This window comes from Tupaia chinensis, unplaced genomic scaffold (assembly GCF_000334495.1).
Source record: "Tupaia chinensis unplaced genomic scaffold, TupChi_1.0 Scaffold000294_1, whole genome shotgun sequence".
In the NCBI taxonomy this organism is placed as follows: domain Eukaryota; kingdom Metazoa; phylum Chordata; class Mammalia; order Scandentia; family Tupaiidae; genus Tupaia; species Tupaia belangeri.
Window position 1 is genome coordinate 1,148,372 of NW_006159779.1, and position 18,732 is coordinate 1,167,103.

General features: G+C 55.9%; 1 protein-coding gene across 1 annotated transcript in view; it reads right to left on the reverse strand.

Annotated features, from left to right (window-relative positions):
• MPPED1 (metallophosphoesterase domain containing 1) overlaps positions 1 to 7,144 on the reverse strand; it is a 98,925-nt gene extending 91,781 nt beyond the window's left edge. Inside the window, exon 1 of the mRNA XM_006150670.2 lies at positions 6,545 to 7,144. Coding sequence (XP_006150732.1) covers positions 6,545 to 6,792 — 248 coding nt within the window. The 5' untranslated portion in view covers positions 6,793 to 7,144. The remainder of the gene's footprint in view (positions 1 to 6,544) is intronic.
• Between the last annotated feature and the right edge of the window lie 11,588 nt (positions 7,145 to 18,732).

Consider the following 18,732-nt stretch of genomic DNA (forward strand, 5'->3'; position numbering starts at 1 on the left):
GTCCCTACACCCTGAGGCTTTGGAGCACAGCAAAGACGCAAACCTAGTAATCTCCAGGGACAAAATAAAGACTCCTGTTTCCCCGCACAGTCCTCAGGCTGCCTGGATGTAACAAATGCTCACCCTTGAAATAATGACAACAATGACATGGGAGTCCTGCGCCCTAACTCCTTACTGCCGGCCCTGTGCACCTGCGCTCTGCGACCTCGTGACAGCCAGCTCGGCAGCACCCAGTGGGCATCCCCATCTTACAGAAGAGGAAACCGAGGCTCCGAACAGGCTCACTGCCCAGGATCTCAGCTATGGAAGCTGGTGGAGCTGGAGTTCAAAGTTCGGTTCTGGTTCTAGAACTCACACCAGGCCGGACCATTCCCAGGCCCTGCTTCCTACTTCATTTCATTCGGCCCATCTATGGGCAGATGCTTATTGAGTGCCTCCTAAATGCCAGGCACAGCTAGGTGTGAGGGACGGATGCACCTGTGGACAGGACACCCCCAGAGGCCACTGGCTAGGGCATCCCAGAAACCCTGCCTGTGACTAGACGTGAAGAAAAGCAGGAGCCAGGATGTAGAGAAAGAGACGGCGTGCAAGAGGACATCATTTGACCCCTAGATCCAGCTGTGCCTGAAGCTGGACTCCACCTGAGAGCTAATTACCTGAGCCGGCTCGGCTTTTCTCACCTCTGAGGCGACGTAAGTAGTGCCTGACACCTGCGGTAGCCAAGCCCTGCCTCACGCCTGACTCACACAGCAGCTGAGGCCGGGAAAAGTCAGGCCCATTTCCAGGGTCCCAGCAGGAAGTCTGAGAGCAGAATTTGAACTCAAGTCTTTACAACAGGAATTTGGGCATCCACTCTCGATAGCTTCTCGTGACAAGAAAAAACAAGCCAACTGGTTATTTCCCGACATCCTGTGGGGACGAGATAAGGCACAAGAACAAGCCTGCCTTGTTTCTTGGAGATAAGCCTGACCTCCCAGAAGCGTCTATCAGCTGGGGTGGCTCTGAGGCCTGAGCCCCATCACCAGCAATCCCCAACCTAACCTCAGGCCTCCCAGGCCCACAGTAGCAGGAACCGAGCAGACATGGAAATGCAGCGCCCAGACCTAGGCTGCCAGCCCGACCGGGACCTCCTCACCGTGGCCCTGGGCCTCCCCGGCTCCGGTCCAGCTCTGTGGGAAGGGGACGAGCCACTTGCCCTTGGGGCTGGTGTGGGAAATCACACAGCCCCCAACCCTGATGTCATACCCCAGTGCCCCTGCCCCTGCTGTGGTCCCCTCGCCCAGAATCCATCTGCTCCCCGGAAGCGCTCTCCCGGTGCCAACAGCCCACAGGGGCAGCAGAAGCAGAGGCTGTGACCCCCATTACACGTTCCTAGGGAAATGAGGTGCTCTGGTGGTCCCCAGGCAGAGACAGGATTTCCAACGACCCAGGCAAGTGTGTGACTGGGCATCCTGGCGCTTTAGGATGGAAGGGACCAGGCCAGCTGGTGGCGTGGTGGTGAAGGGGCTAGATTCCACATGGCTAACTGCACAGCTCGAGTCCTGGACCCGATAGCTCGAAAACACACCAGGCGTGTGTGCATGTGTGCACGTGTGCGTGTGCATGCCCAAAATCCCGAGAGGAGACTGAAGGAGAAGGGACTGCAGTGTGGCCATCCTCCGTTAGGGGTGAGCTCTCACTTTCCCTGTTTCTCTGTCTCCAAGTGCACATGCCTATGACGAAAATTTTAAAATACATAAATAAAATAAACACACTGGGTACATGTGCATGCATGTCCAAAATCTCAAAAGGAGGGAGAAATGGAAGAGAAGGGGTTGCAGTGTGACCATGCCATGGTAGGTGCCTTCTCGCTGCCTGTGTCTTTCTCTTTTCCTCTCGCCTAGGCAAGCGCATGAGCCCTCTAAAAAAGTAAAAAGAAAAGAAAAGAAAAAAGAACAGGAGGACGCTCAGTCCCTTCCCCTCATTTTGCCAATGGGGAAGCTGAGGCTCGGGAAGGGGCACTGGCCGGCTAGCTCCAGATCACAGGCAGCCCGACGCCCCCCAGTGCTCCTCCCACAAAGCACTGGTCACAAGCTGACCACAGCCACACTGGACTCCGGCAGCCCACCCCTGCCCTTCCCGCTCACCTCTGCACCTTGGCGTTAGCTGGGCTCCCACTGGGACCAGCCGGCTCCAGGCAGGTGGAAGTGTGCTGAGCCTCCAAGCTCAGAGATTATGCCACCGCAAGGGGCCCTCCTTGGCCTCTGCCAGTCCTCCAGGGCCCTGCTGCTCCCTTTTCTTTCCTACGTCCCTTCACTGGGCCCCAGGGTTGCAGCCCGTGCTGGTGGGGGACAGGCTGCTGAGACGGTCCTGCAGGAGCGTGTGCCACGACGGGGGCTGAGTGCTTGGAGCGGGGGCAGCAGGGAGCTGGTCTGGGAAGAGTCAGGGAAGGCTTCCCTGAGGAAGGACATGTAAACGAGATCTGAAGCGAGTCGGTGCTCACAGGGCAGAGCCGGGAAGCGGAGGGGACAGCGCGTGTGAGAGCCGGGGCAGGAGGAGGGGGACGTGGGGAAAACTGGAAGTACTGCCATGCTGCCCAGCAGCAGAGGGACACAGGGTGAGGTGCCCAGGTTCACATCTCCTCCCCCATCTTGCCCCTTGCCTCCCCCTCCAGGCCACGGGCTACGCCCTCTCTCCTCGAGCCCCTCATATTCAGCTGGCCCAAGGAGTCACTCGGTGCTGGGGAACATGCATCCAAAATCCTTCTCGAAGCCTCGGCTTCCCCATCTGTAGAGAGGGATGAGCACAGTGACCTGGCACAGCTGCGACACCGGGAACAGAGTGCAGGGGCTCCTCCAGCCGGCCACACAGCAGTGCTCCTCACACCAGCCGTTTCTCCGAGGGCCCGGCAGAGCCAGGGTGCTCAGAGGGTCCTCACAGGGAGGGTTCAAAGTCTCCACTGCCACTCCCCACCCCACCACCCTTTTTTTGTTTTTTAAGACAGGCTCTCACTGTGACAGGCCTCACTCTGACAGGGCCTGTGTCTCCATACCCTGCTTCAGCTTCCTAAGCTGAGAGCCGAAGAGCGCTCCCCCTCACCTGGCCCTTTCCAGACAAGGTCTCGCTGTGCTGCCCAGGCCGGCCTCGAGCTCACGATCCTCCCAAGTCGCTGGGATTACAGGCAATGCCACTTTGTCCAGCCTTCAGGTTGGACCAGGAGTCGAACCTGGACCTTCTGCGTGGCCCCAGCCTGCAGTGCACAGCATCTTAGCAGCACAGGCCACTGTGGCTGGGCCTCCTGACTCCTTTTCAATGCAGGACAGATGCCAAGTACTCCCTCAAGGCACCAAGCTGGCAGACCCCAGGACAACCTACCCCTCAACACTAGCTGCCCCTTGACACTGCCTCGTCGCTGGCCCCCCGGGGCAGAAGGGGGTGCTCCTGAGCCTCCTCAGGGCTCCCAGGCCCCCAGGTAGGAGCCTGCAGTTTCAGGGCCCGCAGCCCAGAGGCCCAGTTCCGGAGATTCATTACTCAGGCAAAGGCGGCCTTGTTACTGGCAGGGTCTCTGGGGGCGACTGCATAAATCACACGGCTCAATCAGAGGCCACATTTGGACTGTCACTGTTGTTATTAAATATAAATTGTGGATTTATTAAATAAAGCCCCTCGCTCCATCACCCCGGAGACAAAGCCCAGGGCGGCGATAAATCACGCGTGGGGAAGTGGCCTCCAGCCTCCCTGCCTTTCCCCCATTCGCCATGGGAACCCACTGAGCTACCTGTGCTCAGGACGTGGGATCCAAATGCAGGGGTGGAGGCAGTGCCCCTGCAGCTCGGTGCCCGCCCACTTCACCCGCTTTGTGCAGTTGTTTCCAAGCCAGGCTCGGTGCGCATGCTTCCCAGGGCCCAGCCAGAGCCCTATGCCCCCGAGCCCCACTGCCAGTGGAAGCCAAGACCCTCAGCCCTGGGGAAGGCAGCTCAGAGCCTGGACTCCCACGAGTCCTCGCTGGGCCTCTCCAGGGACTAAGAAAACTAAGCTTCCCTCCCTGGCACTCTGCCATCACGCACTTTTACAACCCGCATGGTGTCTACCGTCCCACTGGGGCCTCAGCCCTCGTGGGCAGTGCTTTCCTGTGACCACGGCCGTGTCCCACGCACCTGGCCCAGGCTCGGTGGGTGCTCACATACACAGCCCGCCTGGTCCCACACCACGTGGTCTGCTTATTTCATCCCCAGCAGGATCAGCTGGGGAAACCGAGGCAGCAGGAGGCAGGCACTCCACCTAGGCAGGCTAGCACAGGGCCAGGTCCTAACCCGGGAGCTACTCAGCTACTCACAGGAGTCCCGAGGAAAGGAATGAATGAACTGACACACCAAGAGTCCCCGTGGCTCGAGGTTACGTGCATGTCCCCATCATTCTGCCATGTGTTGCCCTCCTCCAGGCATGGTCTGGCCTGCAGGGGTCTCCCCACCCTCTGTGCATCATGGTTCTCAGACCCCCCCACACACACCTGCCCCTCTCTCCCGGCCCACCCCCTCCCCTGCTCCCCACTGCCAGCCCCACTCCTTCCCCTGCTCTTCTGGGTCTCAGCCTAGAAGCAGGTTTTCCAGGGGCTCCCTCCTGGCAGGAACCTCCTCGGCCTCTCTCTCCCCATCTTCCTGCTGCGTGGTATCACATCTGGTACCAGGGCCCCTCCTGGGTGGGCATGCACACAGGCGTAGACTCACACACCCCACCCGCTCTGCCTGAGGGGCTCACCACCCCTCCTGTTCCCACCAGGTAGGAGTCCAGCCCAGCCCTGGGCCTCGGCACAGTCACCTCCAACTCTCCCAGTTAGAAGATGAACTCCACCACGAAAAGGGAAAAGCCAGCCCGGGGAGGCCTCCCCTGCTACAGGCCTGACAGGCCCCACCTCCCGAGGGCAGGAGCAGCACACCTGAGACCAGGCCTCCCAACCTACTGGGTCTGAGTCTCTGCCCAGGAGAGAAAGCCAGGGCAGCTTCCCAGAAAGATCACCACAAAATAAAGTCGGGACAACGACCACACCAGCCCTGCAGGCCCCACGGAGGCCAGCTCCCAGAATGAGTGCGCTGGGAAGAGGGTGTGCCCTGTGCTGGAGCCGCCCCCAGGCTCGGAGCCAGCCACCCTCCAGAGCCCTTCCTCCCGTGAATAATCTCCCTGGCCCACCTTTACGACAAAGACTGGGCCTCCACCCACCCATGCCCACGCTGGGCCACAGTGTGGAGGATCCACATGCTAAGCAGTCGTGTGCCATTTCTCGTCTTCCCGGGACAGTGGCTGGGACCACCATAACTGTGCTGCCCAGAGGTGGTGCCCACAGCTGTAGAAGAGGCTTGGGGCTGGACTCTCACAGGGGAACCGGACCCAGGGGTGGGCAGGAGGGCTTCTTCCAACCACATCGTCCCCCAGAGCTCTGCCCTGCCCATGCCATCGCTGGGCATTATCCATCTCCCTGCCCGGCAGGGGCTCGTCTGTGGCCCAGCCCCAGCACAGGGACATGCACCCAAGGGGCCGAGTGGACACACAACCTCTCTCCAGGAGGCGTGGCATCTGCAGACGTCACAACCAAAGGACGCTGAGACGCACCGTGTGGATGAGCCACAGCCTGGGGTCCGGCCAGCTCTGCTCCTGCCAGTCGTGTGGGCAGGGGGCGGGGGACACCTCCCCCATCTGGGCCCTGGTTCCTCGCCAGGTCAGCCTTGAAGAGCAGGACTGATGGTGGACCATGGGCTGGAGGAGGGAGATCTTCCAGGACATGAGAGGTGCTCAGAGCAGGGCCAGGATCTATCCCTCCCTACCCTGTGCCAGGACCTCCAAAACGAGTCTGGGAGGGGAAAGGTTCTATCCGCACACAGGAAGGGGGGCCAGCTCCCGGTGCTGCTCCACAGGGATCCCCACTTGCTGGGCTCCAAGGCCTCACTGCCCCAGCCTCCTCGGTATTTGCCATCATCGCCCCAAGGGGCAGGCAGCAGAACTCCCTGGTCCTTTCACAGGAAAGCAGAGGTCTGGAGGGGAGGGAGGGGTGGGGTGGAGCAGCCAGCCCGCCCAGCCTGGGGTCCCTCCCGCCCCTCTCTGGCACTTGGTCCCTCCAACTGTACCATGAGAAAAGAGTCAGACCAGGAGCCACCAACTCATATACCCAGAGGGGGCAGCTGGAACGCAGCCCCCACACACGGCGAGGACGTGTGGCCGGGGGATGCCAGGCCTTCTGGTTTTCTAAAGCAAAGCCAAAAGTCTGGACTTTTATATGCAATCACCTCATTTTTAAATATTTGTAGAACATTCTCTTGGCCAAATCAAACAGGCGTGCGGGCCAGCACCGGCCCACAGGCCATCAATCTGCAGCTCCCCTCCCAGCTCGGAGCCTGCGGTCTCGGATCCCGGAGTGCGCGCGTTCCCACAGGAAACATTTCACGCTTGTGAACGGTTGCACCCAGAGTCAGGAGGCACCGCCGCCGGGAGCCCACCCCAGGTGGCCATCACTGCCCACGCCCCCGCCCGGCCCACCCCGACAGGGCCCCCAGCGCCACCCATGCCCACTTACATCTGCACATGCGGCGGCTGGTAGCCGTCCCTGTGGGAGATTGGCTGGAAGCGGCCCTGGTTGATGTTGTAGAAGGTGAAGGCCTGGGTGGGGTTGGCGCTGTACTCGTCCACCTCGATGAGGAGCCGGCTGTGCTGGTGGCGCCGCGCCATCACGTGGGACTGCGAGAACGCCATGCCCAGGCCGCAGGGCAGGAGGGCCAGGGCCTCGGCCTTCAGGATGCCGGCATCCCACCTAGAGCGCCACATCGACCTCCGCGGGCCGCCCGGGCATCTCCCGCCGCCAGGCCCCCCGCCAGACCTGGAGACAGACTGAGGAGACGGAGCAGAACCATGCGACAGTTAATCTGTTTGGGATTTGCTTTATTTAATGTCAGATGAAGATTTAGAAAGAGGGAGCGGGCGGGGGGAGAGGGAAAAAAACACAGTCGTACAGCTCAAAAACTCATTACGAATCTTTCCAACTCAGCAGTTTGATGAATATACTTTGGTAAAAAGAAAAGGGAAGAGAGGGAGGGGACAAGGAAAAAAAACCCACATCGCTGCGGACGGATGCAAGCATGGTCCAACATGTTTAAACACTTAAGACAGTTTTTTCCCTTCGATAAAACCCTCCGGAGCCTACGGGGTGACAGTGAGCCGAGGCGAGACAATGGCTGGTATTTTGTAAACAGGTAAGTTAAGTTTTACTCTGCAGAACTGGGGAAGAGGGAGGTTCCCCTCCAACCCTAAGCCCACCCCACAGACCCCCAAGCACACCCACACGGCCCCACTCCCACACCCCTGCGAGCCCAAGCAGGTAGACATGGCACGAGCGAAAATTCCTTCCCAGCATCAATTCTGCCTGAAGATATCTTTCAGCGGCTCCTCGGGAGAGGGGATTTTCCCAGTCCAGATTGCCTACACCTCCTTGGCTAGCTCGGGGGAGCTGGCGGGGAGAGAGACAGGGAGGAAGAAGCTACTTTGAAAAACCCTTCCCCTGTGTCTCACTGCCCTCACCCTGAACGGGACCTCAGGAGTTCCGATGGCCCCTGTCAATTCTTGAATCCACCTGGATTGGCAGCTTGCAAACGCCGTAATTAAAAAAAAAAAAAAAAATTCCGTTGGAAGATGCAGCTTGCATTTACATGTTCTAGATGGAAATCCAATGCCCCTTTGCCTGACTCGAACTCGGCTGGGTAGACTCTTAGGAGTTCGGGCCCAGGGTGAGGCTCTGCCAACACCTAACACCGGCCAAAGCCTCCATACCAACTGCTTTGGCTTCTCTTGCTCCTTTTCATGATTCTTTTTTTTTAACTGTATAAATAGGAAATGGCTTTGATAACCTTTTTTTGTTGTTGATGTTGTTTTCAGTTTTTGGTCATTAAGAGCCTCCGAAGATTCCATTTGCACTGTATTTAACCAAGGAGAAAATAGCGTAATTTAAACTATTCCTGGACAGTCATATCCCAATCACGTTAAACGAAGAAAAATTCCCTTTGCTTTGCGCTTGGAAGAAGAATCGACACAGTCGGAAAACAAATTAGATTAGGAAAACGACAAAAATTAGAGACTGGAGAACATTTTAATTATGTGCAAAGAAGAAATGGGTTATTAATTTTTTAGAAATCTTGGTCATCCCCACACGAGGTGAAACAAAACAGCAGCAGCCTCCTCCTCCCCCAGCCCCCCAAATCGCATCCTGACCCACAGCGCAAATCCTTCTTCTCCACTTGGGAAGGCGAGGGGAAAACGGGGAAGACTCCGCTTTTCCCAGGGCACCCGTGCCCCACCTCCTGTCCCCGCTCACTCTCCCTGCCAATGCCTGCATGATGGGCCTCTGAGGTGGGTCTGCCGGAGATTCCCAGCCCGGGGACTCAGAGCCAGCCTGTGCCTGTTCTGTCCATACCAGCAGCCAGGGACCAAGAAGCCCTGAGAGAAGCCACAGAGCGCCAGACACTGGTCCAGGACTCCAGCTGTTTGGAAGCAGGCCTGCCCAAAACTGGACAAGGGTTCGAGCCCTGCATTGTGCTGACTTGCTGTGTGGCCTTAGGCCAGCTTCCTAACCTCTCTGAACTTCAGCTGCCTCTTCAAGAAAATGCTTATGATACTAGTAACGCCACCTCCAGGGTGGGTGCGGGTGTATGCATTAAATGAGGAAACAAACAGTAACCCTGAGCACACCGACTAGCAGGTGCCGAGTGCTCAGCTAACATTCACTGTGACTATGATAATCACTGCCCAGTTCCATCTGATCCCTGTGTACCAGGGGCTGCCAGGGTGCTGCCTGGTTCTGGGGCGCCAGGTACGAGGGGGTGTTCCAGGCTGGGCCCTGGGAGCTTACACCTTTCTCAAATGCAAGCTGCCCATGTGATGCCACATGTGAATCGTTGCCGGGACTCCTCTGGTGGCAATCCTGGACCACAAGGCCCTGGGTGGCCTGGCCTTGCCCGTCCTCCTGGCACAGGCCAGCACGCCTAGGGGCTCTCGCACCACTGCTCTTAGGTAGTGGGCACCCCCAACATTCCCTGAGGCTGTCCTCGCCCCCCGAGGGAGGCGCTTCTGTGGCTCCCATTTTGCAGGGCCATCCATGGCAGTGATCCTCCACCAGCATGCACAGCACGGGGGAACTGCCACCCGGGAGCACCTCGCCCTCCTCTCTGACTGGCCAAAACCGACTCTGCCTTAACTGCTCAGGAAGTCCTGAGAGGCCTTGGTCAAATCCTGGTTCCAGGGGCCTGTGGAAAACCTGCTGCCCCAGCGGGCAGGGCCTGGGTCTCCCTTATCCCCATGTCTACTGCAGCCCTCACGAGCTCTGTGACCCTGAGCAATGGCTTAGCCCCCAGCGTCTCCATTTCCTCATCTATGAAGTGGAGAGAAGACACCCTTACCTCCTCGAGTCACAAGAATGAAACGGCTCAGCACAGAGCCAAGCGCACGGAGGGCCTCAGTCCGTGCTGGCCGCTACCATGTGCACCACGCCACCTGCCTATAGATACTGGATCGGTGAGCGTGGACAGACTGTGAGGGAGCAGAAAGAAAGACGGACGGATGGGAGAGTGCAAGGAGGGGTGGAGGGAAGCAGAGACAATGAACAGAGATGGGAGGGTAGGTGGAAAATGGGTGTGTGGGTGGTAGATGGGTGGGAGAAGCAGAGAAGGACAGATGGAAGGAGCATGTGTCTCACCAGACACGGTCCCTAGTGCCCAGCAGAGGGTGAGTCCCAAGAGGACTCAGTAAAGGCTGGAGAGACATCACCCCCTCCCCTCACCCACCTCAATGAGGCTAGCCTGGGCACAGCCCTGGGAAAGGAGGCTGGGGCCAGGGCCCTGAGGCCTCTGCCATCCTTGCCCCAGAAGCAGGTGCGCCTGCCCAGAGATCGGCCATGTGGGGAGAGCAGCCACCCAGGGGACTCGGCCAGAAAAGGCAGACTGCACGCTTGGGTCCTGGAGACGCTCCGCAGTGAATGCTGCATTTCACATAAAGGGGGTTCGCGATGGGCCTGCTCAGAGAAACCGGGGAAGCCGGGAACGCAGAGCCTTCTCTTAATACCCATGTAATATTTATGGAGCCGCAGCAGCGCCAGCCACCGAGCCGAGAAGGCGAGCGTTCTCCACCACGCAGCCGATCCACAGAGCGGGCAGCGTTCCCCAAATAAGCAGCTGTTAGTGGGAAGCATTCACACCGGGACCCACGGCGGGTAGCCCACCTGGGCCTCATCCTGGCTCTCCGTCCAGTGGAGTGACCTTGAGCAAGTCACGCATCCATGCAAGTGAGGCGAGGACGGATGGTGGAGGAGAGGGTAGAATGAATTAACGAATGCATTTACTTATTCCACAGATTCTGCCATAGCCCCGCACTGTCACCGTCCCAGGTGGCCAGAAGGAGCAGAGAAACAGCAGAGGTCCCTGCCCTCAAGCAATGTGGGGGAGAGGGGACGATAAAGCAAACCCGTGAGTAAACTGAAAGGCACTTTTGATGACAAGACAGAGCAGGGTGATGGGCAATCATGGGTGACCCACAAGGCCTGTCTGCAGAGGCGGCATCAGCTCCCCATGGACGAGGAGTAGCCAGCCACGCCCGGACCTGGGAAACGGAACCAGGCATGGGCACGCCAGATGCGAAGGCCCGGGGGCAGAGCCAGCACCGAGTGGCATCGCTTTTCCTGTGAGTACCACTGGCCACAGCCTGAGTCTGCCATGGAGAAGAGCCTGGACTCTGAAGTCAGAGGAAGCGGGGTTCAAATTTGGTCTCGGGTGTGGCTTCACCGTGGGACATTGGGTAAGTTGCTCAATCTCTCAGTGAATCCACGTCCTTGTTGGTTCCCCGCTGCAGTCACAAGGGGAAGGAGTCAGCCTTGTGCTCACGCCTCCATTAAGGCCCAGAGAGCCCACAATGAGTTCAGGTCCTCCTAACCCAGTACTTGTTGGGAAATTCTGTTTTTAAGGGCTTGCTTTGCAAGTCTTACTTTATTTTATTTATTTATTTTTAAGAGAGCTTTTTGGTAATAGGGTGCATGCACTTGCCGAGAGACAGAGAGAAAAGGCAAGAAATCACCACCCAGGCGAGGTGGCCACACGGCAATCCCTTCTCCTCCATTCTCCTCTCCATTTTGGACACGCACACACACGCATCTGGCCTGAGTTTTAAGCCACCAAGTCCAGGACTCGAACTGCAGTTGACTACATGGGAGTCCAGCAATATAACCATTACGCCATCTGCTGGTGCCCAAAAGTCTTATTCTTTTAAAAGACAGTTTTCCTTTTTGTTCTGCCCCAGAGGTATTCATTTGTTGGTTCCTAGGTGCCATGAGTTGGCTTGGGCCAGGGCTCAGAGGACAGCCTGCACGTTGGCTGAGACACCAAGTGGCCGCCAAGGCCAGCTGCAAGGAGAGCTGGGGGCCAGGACAGAGGTCTGACTCCAGGCCTCACCTCTCTGAGCACCCCGGCCCTGTCCAGCCTTCAGGCCCCATCATCTCAACCACACCACACAGCCCCTGCAAGAATGTCCCCAAACTCACTTCTGACCATGCCGTTACCTCGAGCACACCGAGCCTCCTCAGGAGTCAACTTGCTACCCTCGGAGAAAGCCCAGGTCCTCCAGCGGCCACCCAGCTCCAGCCTGCCTCCCCCTTACCAGGCTGAGCTTGGCCACAAGGGATTTCTCTAGCACCCTGCTAGTCCCACCTCAGGGTCCTCACACCTTCCATCCCCTCTGCCTAGAAGGCTTTGTGCCCCACCTCCACCCGTGTCTACTCACCTGCACCACTCAGCCCCAAGATCACACAGGGCCTCAAAGACATCTTCCCTGACCTCTCCAGGCTGGGTCAAGGGCCTTCACCCACAGCCCCCCAGGGATCCCCTCATCAAAGCTCCCAAAACAGTCTGGCTCCATGTCTGAGCTGAATAAGAAGTCAAAGAATGAACTGACATGCAAACGAATGAATGAATGAATCTGATGAATGGAGGATGGATGGATGGATGGATGGATGGATGGATGGATGGATGGATAGATGGATGGATGGATGGATGGGAGAAGCTGCACAGGCCAAGTTCTGGCAGCCCAAGTTCAAAGCCAGCTTTGACTTCCTCGGATCTTGGTTTCCCATCTACAAGCAAGCAGGTGCTAAAACTTGTCCAGGGCTCTGGAAGGATTTGAGGACACAGTAGCTGCAAAGGCACCTCGCCGAGGCCCCAGCACACAGCAGGCGCTCACCAAACGCTCATCCATTCCAGTGAGGACATCGCGACAAGGCCCAGGCACTCTGAGGGCACTTCCAAGAATCCAGCAGAGATCCCCAGACAGCAAATCCTCCTGTCTCTCCTAGAATCCCGGGCTCCTGAGCCTCCCTCCCACCCTCTCGGCATGACTGCTACTTCTCAGGGTGTTGTGGCATTACCTGCCCTTGACTGGTTTCTCTAGGCAAACTTTTAGCACTCCCTCACCTCGGGGGCACTGAAGGGCAAATATTCCACATATCCCTGGCCCTCCCCTGAGCCAGACCTGTCTGGGATCTGAAAGACTCAGACACAAAACTAGCCCCAAAGGGAGGGAGACCCCCATAAAAGTACCCAGGCTGATCAGCAGACCTCCTTGGAACCCCACTGTGCAGAATACAGAGAGAAGAGGGTTGAGGGTCCTGAGAAGACCCCCACCAAACTGTGAGGTAAACCAGCACATGCCAAAGGCCCAGAAAGGAGAGGGGCTGAGCAGGGCCTCAGCTCACACGGAGCAGCTCCACAGTGGGTGGGTTTCAAAGGAGACGCTGGGTCGTTGCAGCAGCCCAAACCTGGCCAAAGGGTTGTGAGGAAGGCTTGGAGTGCCGGCCCTGCCTGGGGGTTGCTGGCCTGCCGACCAAAGGTGGGCATGTTTGGCTGCATGACCAGAAGCACCCACTCCCACCCCGTGCAGGCCCCTAAGGTCAATGTGGGCCAGGGCAGTGCCAGGTCTCAACACCCTGCCTGGCTCTCCAAAGTGTCCCAACTTGGAAGGTGGAGGTCCCTCTAACCAAAGTCTATGTGAGGCTGTTAAGGCAACTGCCCAAGAGCCACCCATGTTTCTCTCCCTTAACGGTAACCATGACGCTAGGAGAATACGGCATTGTCCTGAGCCCCAGACTCGGACAGCCACATGGCATGGCTGCTTAAACGTGAGGGGCAGCCTGGGATGCGCCATCCCCGATGGCTGTCCCTGCTGCAGCGTTCCGAAGAAGCCAGCCCTTGGAAAGCAGTATCAGATTCCAAACTCCACTTCCCCTGACCCCTGCTCGTGTCCTTCCCTGTTCAGGGGGCGGCCGAGCAGCCCCGGCCTCTCTAACTGGCCGGAGCCCCAAGCACAGCTGAACGTCTGCAGCTGGAGGCTCAGAAAGGCCGCTCCGCTCAGCCAGGGCCCTGCTTAGAAGGCTTTTGTTGCAACGTGGCGAAATGTCAAAGAGAAACCACGTTAATACTTGTAAGTGGTCCCCTTAAGCAAAATGCAGGAGATACTATTTGACAGAAACGTACCAAAGAAAGGAGCCTGCGAAGAATTATTTTACAAGCCATGCGTTCCAAACAAACTCAAAAATCACTTTTAAATTGCGTTTTCTTTCCTCGTTTTTTTTGGCTCGTGCCTGAAAATATGCAATTGATCAGTTGATAGTTGGAAATGTCATCAGTGGTAATAAATAAATAAATAAACAGAGGACCTCAAAGGAAAGAAAAAGGAACAAATAGGCCATGGGAGGATCAGATCGGGTCCCACCGTGTCCTAAAATGACAGGCCCCATGTCTGGCCTCCCTCTGTATTAACTGTGGTTTCCAGGGACAGAAAACGCTGGCCTGCAGCTGGTGTTAGCAGCTAAGTTGAATGAGCCGATGAGCTAAGCAGATGAAGGAATCCACAAATATAGTGAAAATTAGCCCATATTCCTTGAAAAAGGATCAACCGCAAGTGACTTTAAAGCATTTACCACTTAAAAACCTTTTAGCCGGGCCCATTTTGAATTATGACTACATGATTTTAAATTACACTTTCTAATTCTTCACCAACCCCCCGTCCAGCAATCGCTGCCGCTTCATTTTCCAATTATGTACTTTTATTTCAGAATGATGAAGAGTGCTACTTACTGGATCATGTCCTGTCTGCCACAAATAGCTGTTCACTTATTCCTTTAATTTTAGATATGAATGCAGTCGATTCTCTCGGTTTGTCTTCAAATCCTGAACATCCCGCGTCCCCATTGCACAGAACGGGGCCCGAAGTGCAGAGCAACCCGCAAAGCTCAGGAAGAAGACGGTGTGTGTACACCAGTGCTCCACTCCATGAATTATTATAATTCTGGGTGTTTCTCGATCCATCTAGCAGATCAGCAATCACATAAATAATAGTGAGTGGACTGATTTTTCTTCTGCAAAGTGCTATGTCCTAGTTTTCAAAATAAAACATTGGGAGATTCACGAAATCTGGGGAGTCGCAATGGGAAGCTGCTCAGATCTGTTTCAAACATGCACACGGACAGACCCACATGCAAAAGGAAATAAGAGGTGACTGTAAAGGGAAGGAGCAGCATCGGGTGTGCCCGACCAGCACACGTACGGAGTCAGGCGCGCATGAAGGGGCGTCTGGGATGTGTATGCTTAGCGGGGAGGAGAGGCAGGAGGACCTTGGTTGCTCAGCATTCAAGTACAATTTGCAAAGAAAGTAAATGTGGATTTGCAGTTCTCGTGGAATTCTATTAAACAGATGTCACTGAAGCATAATCAAATCGGCACTATGGTAATTCTATACTTAAGTCTCAGAGTGAGGTTTTGCCATTTTTATGATCAGTTCAAGTGTATTTTTTTGTGATCGTGAGGGAATTTGCAATTAAGGATTAAAGCTCCAAAGTATAATCAATTAACTAATGTGTCTGAATGACAAACTTGCAAGAGCGAAACTCCATTCTCCACCCCTTACACCGCATTGTGCAGGAGAGCCCAAGGCAGGCTAAGGATGGAGGGAGGGAACATTCGCTTCCCCCACAAACGCCAAATGCTAAAAAGCGCTTGGCTATGAGGCAGGAAAGGCAGGGGCCAGGCAAGGGCTTACATTTGTCAGGTAGCTGGTGCCATATATTTTGCAGCCTTGCAGGCTGCAGTGCTAACCAGAAAATGCAAAAGAATGAAATGAAGGGGAAACGATGAGCGTGCTGGAAACTGGAAGCAGGCATCATTTTCTCCTTAAAGTGATGAAATTAGCATGGGCAATGCCAAGTCTTTTCATGTGCATCAATGCTGAGCCTTGAGTCCTTCTTGGAAGGAGGGCACGGAAATGGGAAGGTGAGCGGAGTTACATGACAGACACAAACTTCCAGGGCTAGACCGGGGTAGTGGGGAGAGGAGCCTTCCCGGCCCTGGCTCTGAAAAGAATGCAGGTCACAACCAACTGGAAAGGAGATTTTTTTTTTTCTTTCTGTCTTTTCTTTTCTTCTTTTTAAAACTGCTTAAAGCTGTTTTTCTTTGTGATGTCTGACTAAATTCTGACATCAAGCTGGCCAAGTTCACATCCGAGAAAACTCCTCACCACGTAATTCACGGAAAGGCACGGAAAGACCAGAGAACATCACGTCGCCGAGTTCCAAATTAATATACGTAATTTCAATTGGAGATGTTTTTCATGAGATTGAGAATCGGTATTTTGAACGGAACTAGAACTTAACTAAGTCTTGTCTCATTAAGGAAAAAAAAGGTCGAAATAAAGTAAGAGGCATGTGTTGGCACCAGACTGGCCAGGTCACTAGAAGAGCCACCAGGAACCAAACTAATGGAGAAGCTATACCTCCTTCCAACACCACTACCAAGAAGCCGCCTCTTTTTCCTTCTTTCCCCTGGTGTTCTTTTTGCTCTGTATACTTCAGTCACCTCTTCAGGCCCGAGTCAGACAATTCTGCCGGCAGTCTGGAAGGGTGTTCACTGGCGGCCTCGTTACATGGGGACGTCCACACACCGGAAGCCACAGCTGCAGGGCGCTGCTTTCTGGGTGACCGGCACAGTCTGCGCTAAATGATTCTTGCCATGCAAACTGCCCCTTGTCCCTTCTTTTCCCTGGCCCCCCGCCCCAGGCTGGGCACATCTGCTCCTACAGGGTGAGGCGTTCGGGCCAGAAGGAAGACCCACAGGGGTGTTTTAGCTGCACCTAGACCTGTGTTAACTGCTCACAAATGCAGGCAGGCCTGCTTCCCTTCTGAGGTGCCACCAGCTTTGATCTGTGGGTACAGCACAAGCCTGAGAACCTACCCTGGGCCTCTGCACCCGAGGAGCCCTTTCCACCACATCCCTTGCTCCAGAGGTGCAGGCAGACAAAGGTACCTGTGACAGAAGGGAAAGACCTCAGGGAGGAGAACGGAAAGGGAGAATGCATGAAAAAAAACCTTTTTTTGTTCCTGGCGAGGGAGGGGCGATGGGAGAGACATGTCACATTGTCACATTAAAGATTTTGACAGACGATTCAGGGATAATGCAGAAATTCCACCCTTAACTGCAGCTCGCAGCAACTTGAAAGGCATTAACTAACCTCCACTAATTGCATGTTTTTCTGTGCATAATATTTACTTGTTAAAAGTCTTTGCCCGGTCGATTAATTTCCTCTGCCCAGCTATTCACGATCAGTTCACAGACCCGAAATTCTAAAAAGGAAGTCATTTCGATGGATTCAAAGATGACTGCATTTAGGGGAAGGCTTTCTTTTCTCTAGAAGTTCAGAACCCACACCCGGGATACTGACCTCTCTCCATGCAACCCTTCCGTGAGACCCCTCAAAGTGCAGAGATGTGTCCCTGCGTGAAGGGAGCGCACCGGGGCGGCCGCAGCCTGCCTGGCAAGGTGGCAAGTTCAAGGGAGAACAAATCAACCCCATCACTTTCATCAGAGGGGGATTTAACAGTCTCATGGGCAGATTGGGAAATTTTAAAATGCAGGCTTTTCTTGAATGATTATTCCAGACATCAGCTGTGTGTTCCTGACAATTTGGGTTCTGTGAGAATCACCCCAAAATTTCTATCTTTGACCTGAACCTAGACCTCTCTGTCTAGAGACAGCCCAACGGGCACTGGCTGGGGTGTACTGAGTGAGTGCAAGCACACTGCACCCGTGGTTACACCTGAAGCACGTTATCTGACAAGCAGGTGACACACAGAGGCCACAGCATCAACACTTTCGTGATCTAATTCAGCCCAGGTCTTCCGAAATTCCTGGGCTCAGGGATCCCTCGGATGGCAACACTGTGTTGAACCACTTCGCAGCACACAATCCAACCTCCGGGACTGGGTTGTCGCCTTCCGCCTCGCCATCAGCCAATTAATGTACCTCCAAAGCGAGCACTCGAATAGATGGAACCATTTTACCGAAATCCATCTTGAGGAAAAAGATTTTACAAGTGTTGTGGCCCTGCCACTAGGAGAGCCAATTTGCAGGGAGCGGGCATCGTGAAGCAGAGTTTATTATGCACGGCCCCTGTGGACTGCACCTCTCTCCAGAACCCCTCCCTGCCACCACCAGCTCCGAAGCCCTGGTGTTCTCCCCTGCCTCTGCCCAGCCAAATCCAGAGCCCCCTCCCCTAACGGTCCCTGAGAGCCTCGTCCCCCACGGACCAAGGCCTCACTTCCGACCCGGATGTGACGGTTGGCCAGCACCCTCTCTCACCTCCGCAAAGCCTTTCCAGCCATGTGATAGATCATCTGAAGCGTTGTACCCTTGTTACATGCAGAGGGCAGTCCGGGTACTGAAGGTGTCACTGCGGGCATGACTTCCCCCGGCCCATGCAGCAGATCCTGGCTAGCATGTCTCCCTCCACCATTCAGTTCCTGTCCAGCCATCTCGGCCATTGGACAGCCAGCTAACTTTCATTCCTCCAGTTTAATTTCATAAATGTTTGCCACTTAACAAGCTCTCCTCCAGCCGTTCTATGGGGAGGGGGAGACGGCCAGACTCCTGAAGAGGAGCTGGGAGAGAGGCCAGAGACACCCCAGAGAGGTCAACCAAACCAGTAGGGGCCAGTCCCAGAACGTGGCCTCCTGACCAGACTGGCCACCCAGCCTGAGCCAGAGGGCCAGTGCAGGAGGGCAGGGCTGAGGAGGGCTGGTCCAGAACCCCTAGCCTGGCCTGCCAGAGTTCTGGGCAGCGCAGCTCTCAGACTGACCGTCCTCTGTCCCTACCTGGGTCAAGAGAGACTGCACATGAACTCACTGTCCTCAACATGTCCCAGAATAAACACAAGGGATAGAACTGCCCGAGCATGGCCACCCCACGGAACACTGCCTCTGCGCTGGGACTGTCTGGTTAGCCACCGAATCCCTGTGCGGGCACAGAGCCGGCAGCACGAAATTCCACTGAACGAGTGAGTGGACGCATGCATGGATGGGCGGAAATAGATGAAGTTTCCAGCAATACCTAGCAAAAGTGGCCACTGTCCAGCTTTAGTCCCCCCTCACTGCTCCCCAGGGACCTCCAGGGGCTTGGCGGCGCACAGTAGGGATCGGGGGGGGGATCGGGGCTGCTATTGTTACCACCACCAGCCCTCTTGCACCCCACCGGCCCGCGTCTCCGCCAGCTACTCCGCCAGCTAGCCAGCACAGCCACTGGCGAGCAGGGGAAAAGTTTCGCTGACCCCGTGGCCCCAGCCCGAGTCCCGCACCCGGCCGAGTCCCTTCCCGGGGCACCCGCCTGGCAGGCAGGGCAGCAGGGGTGCGCGGCC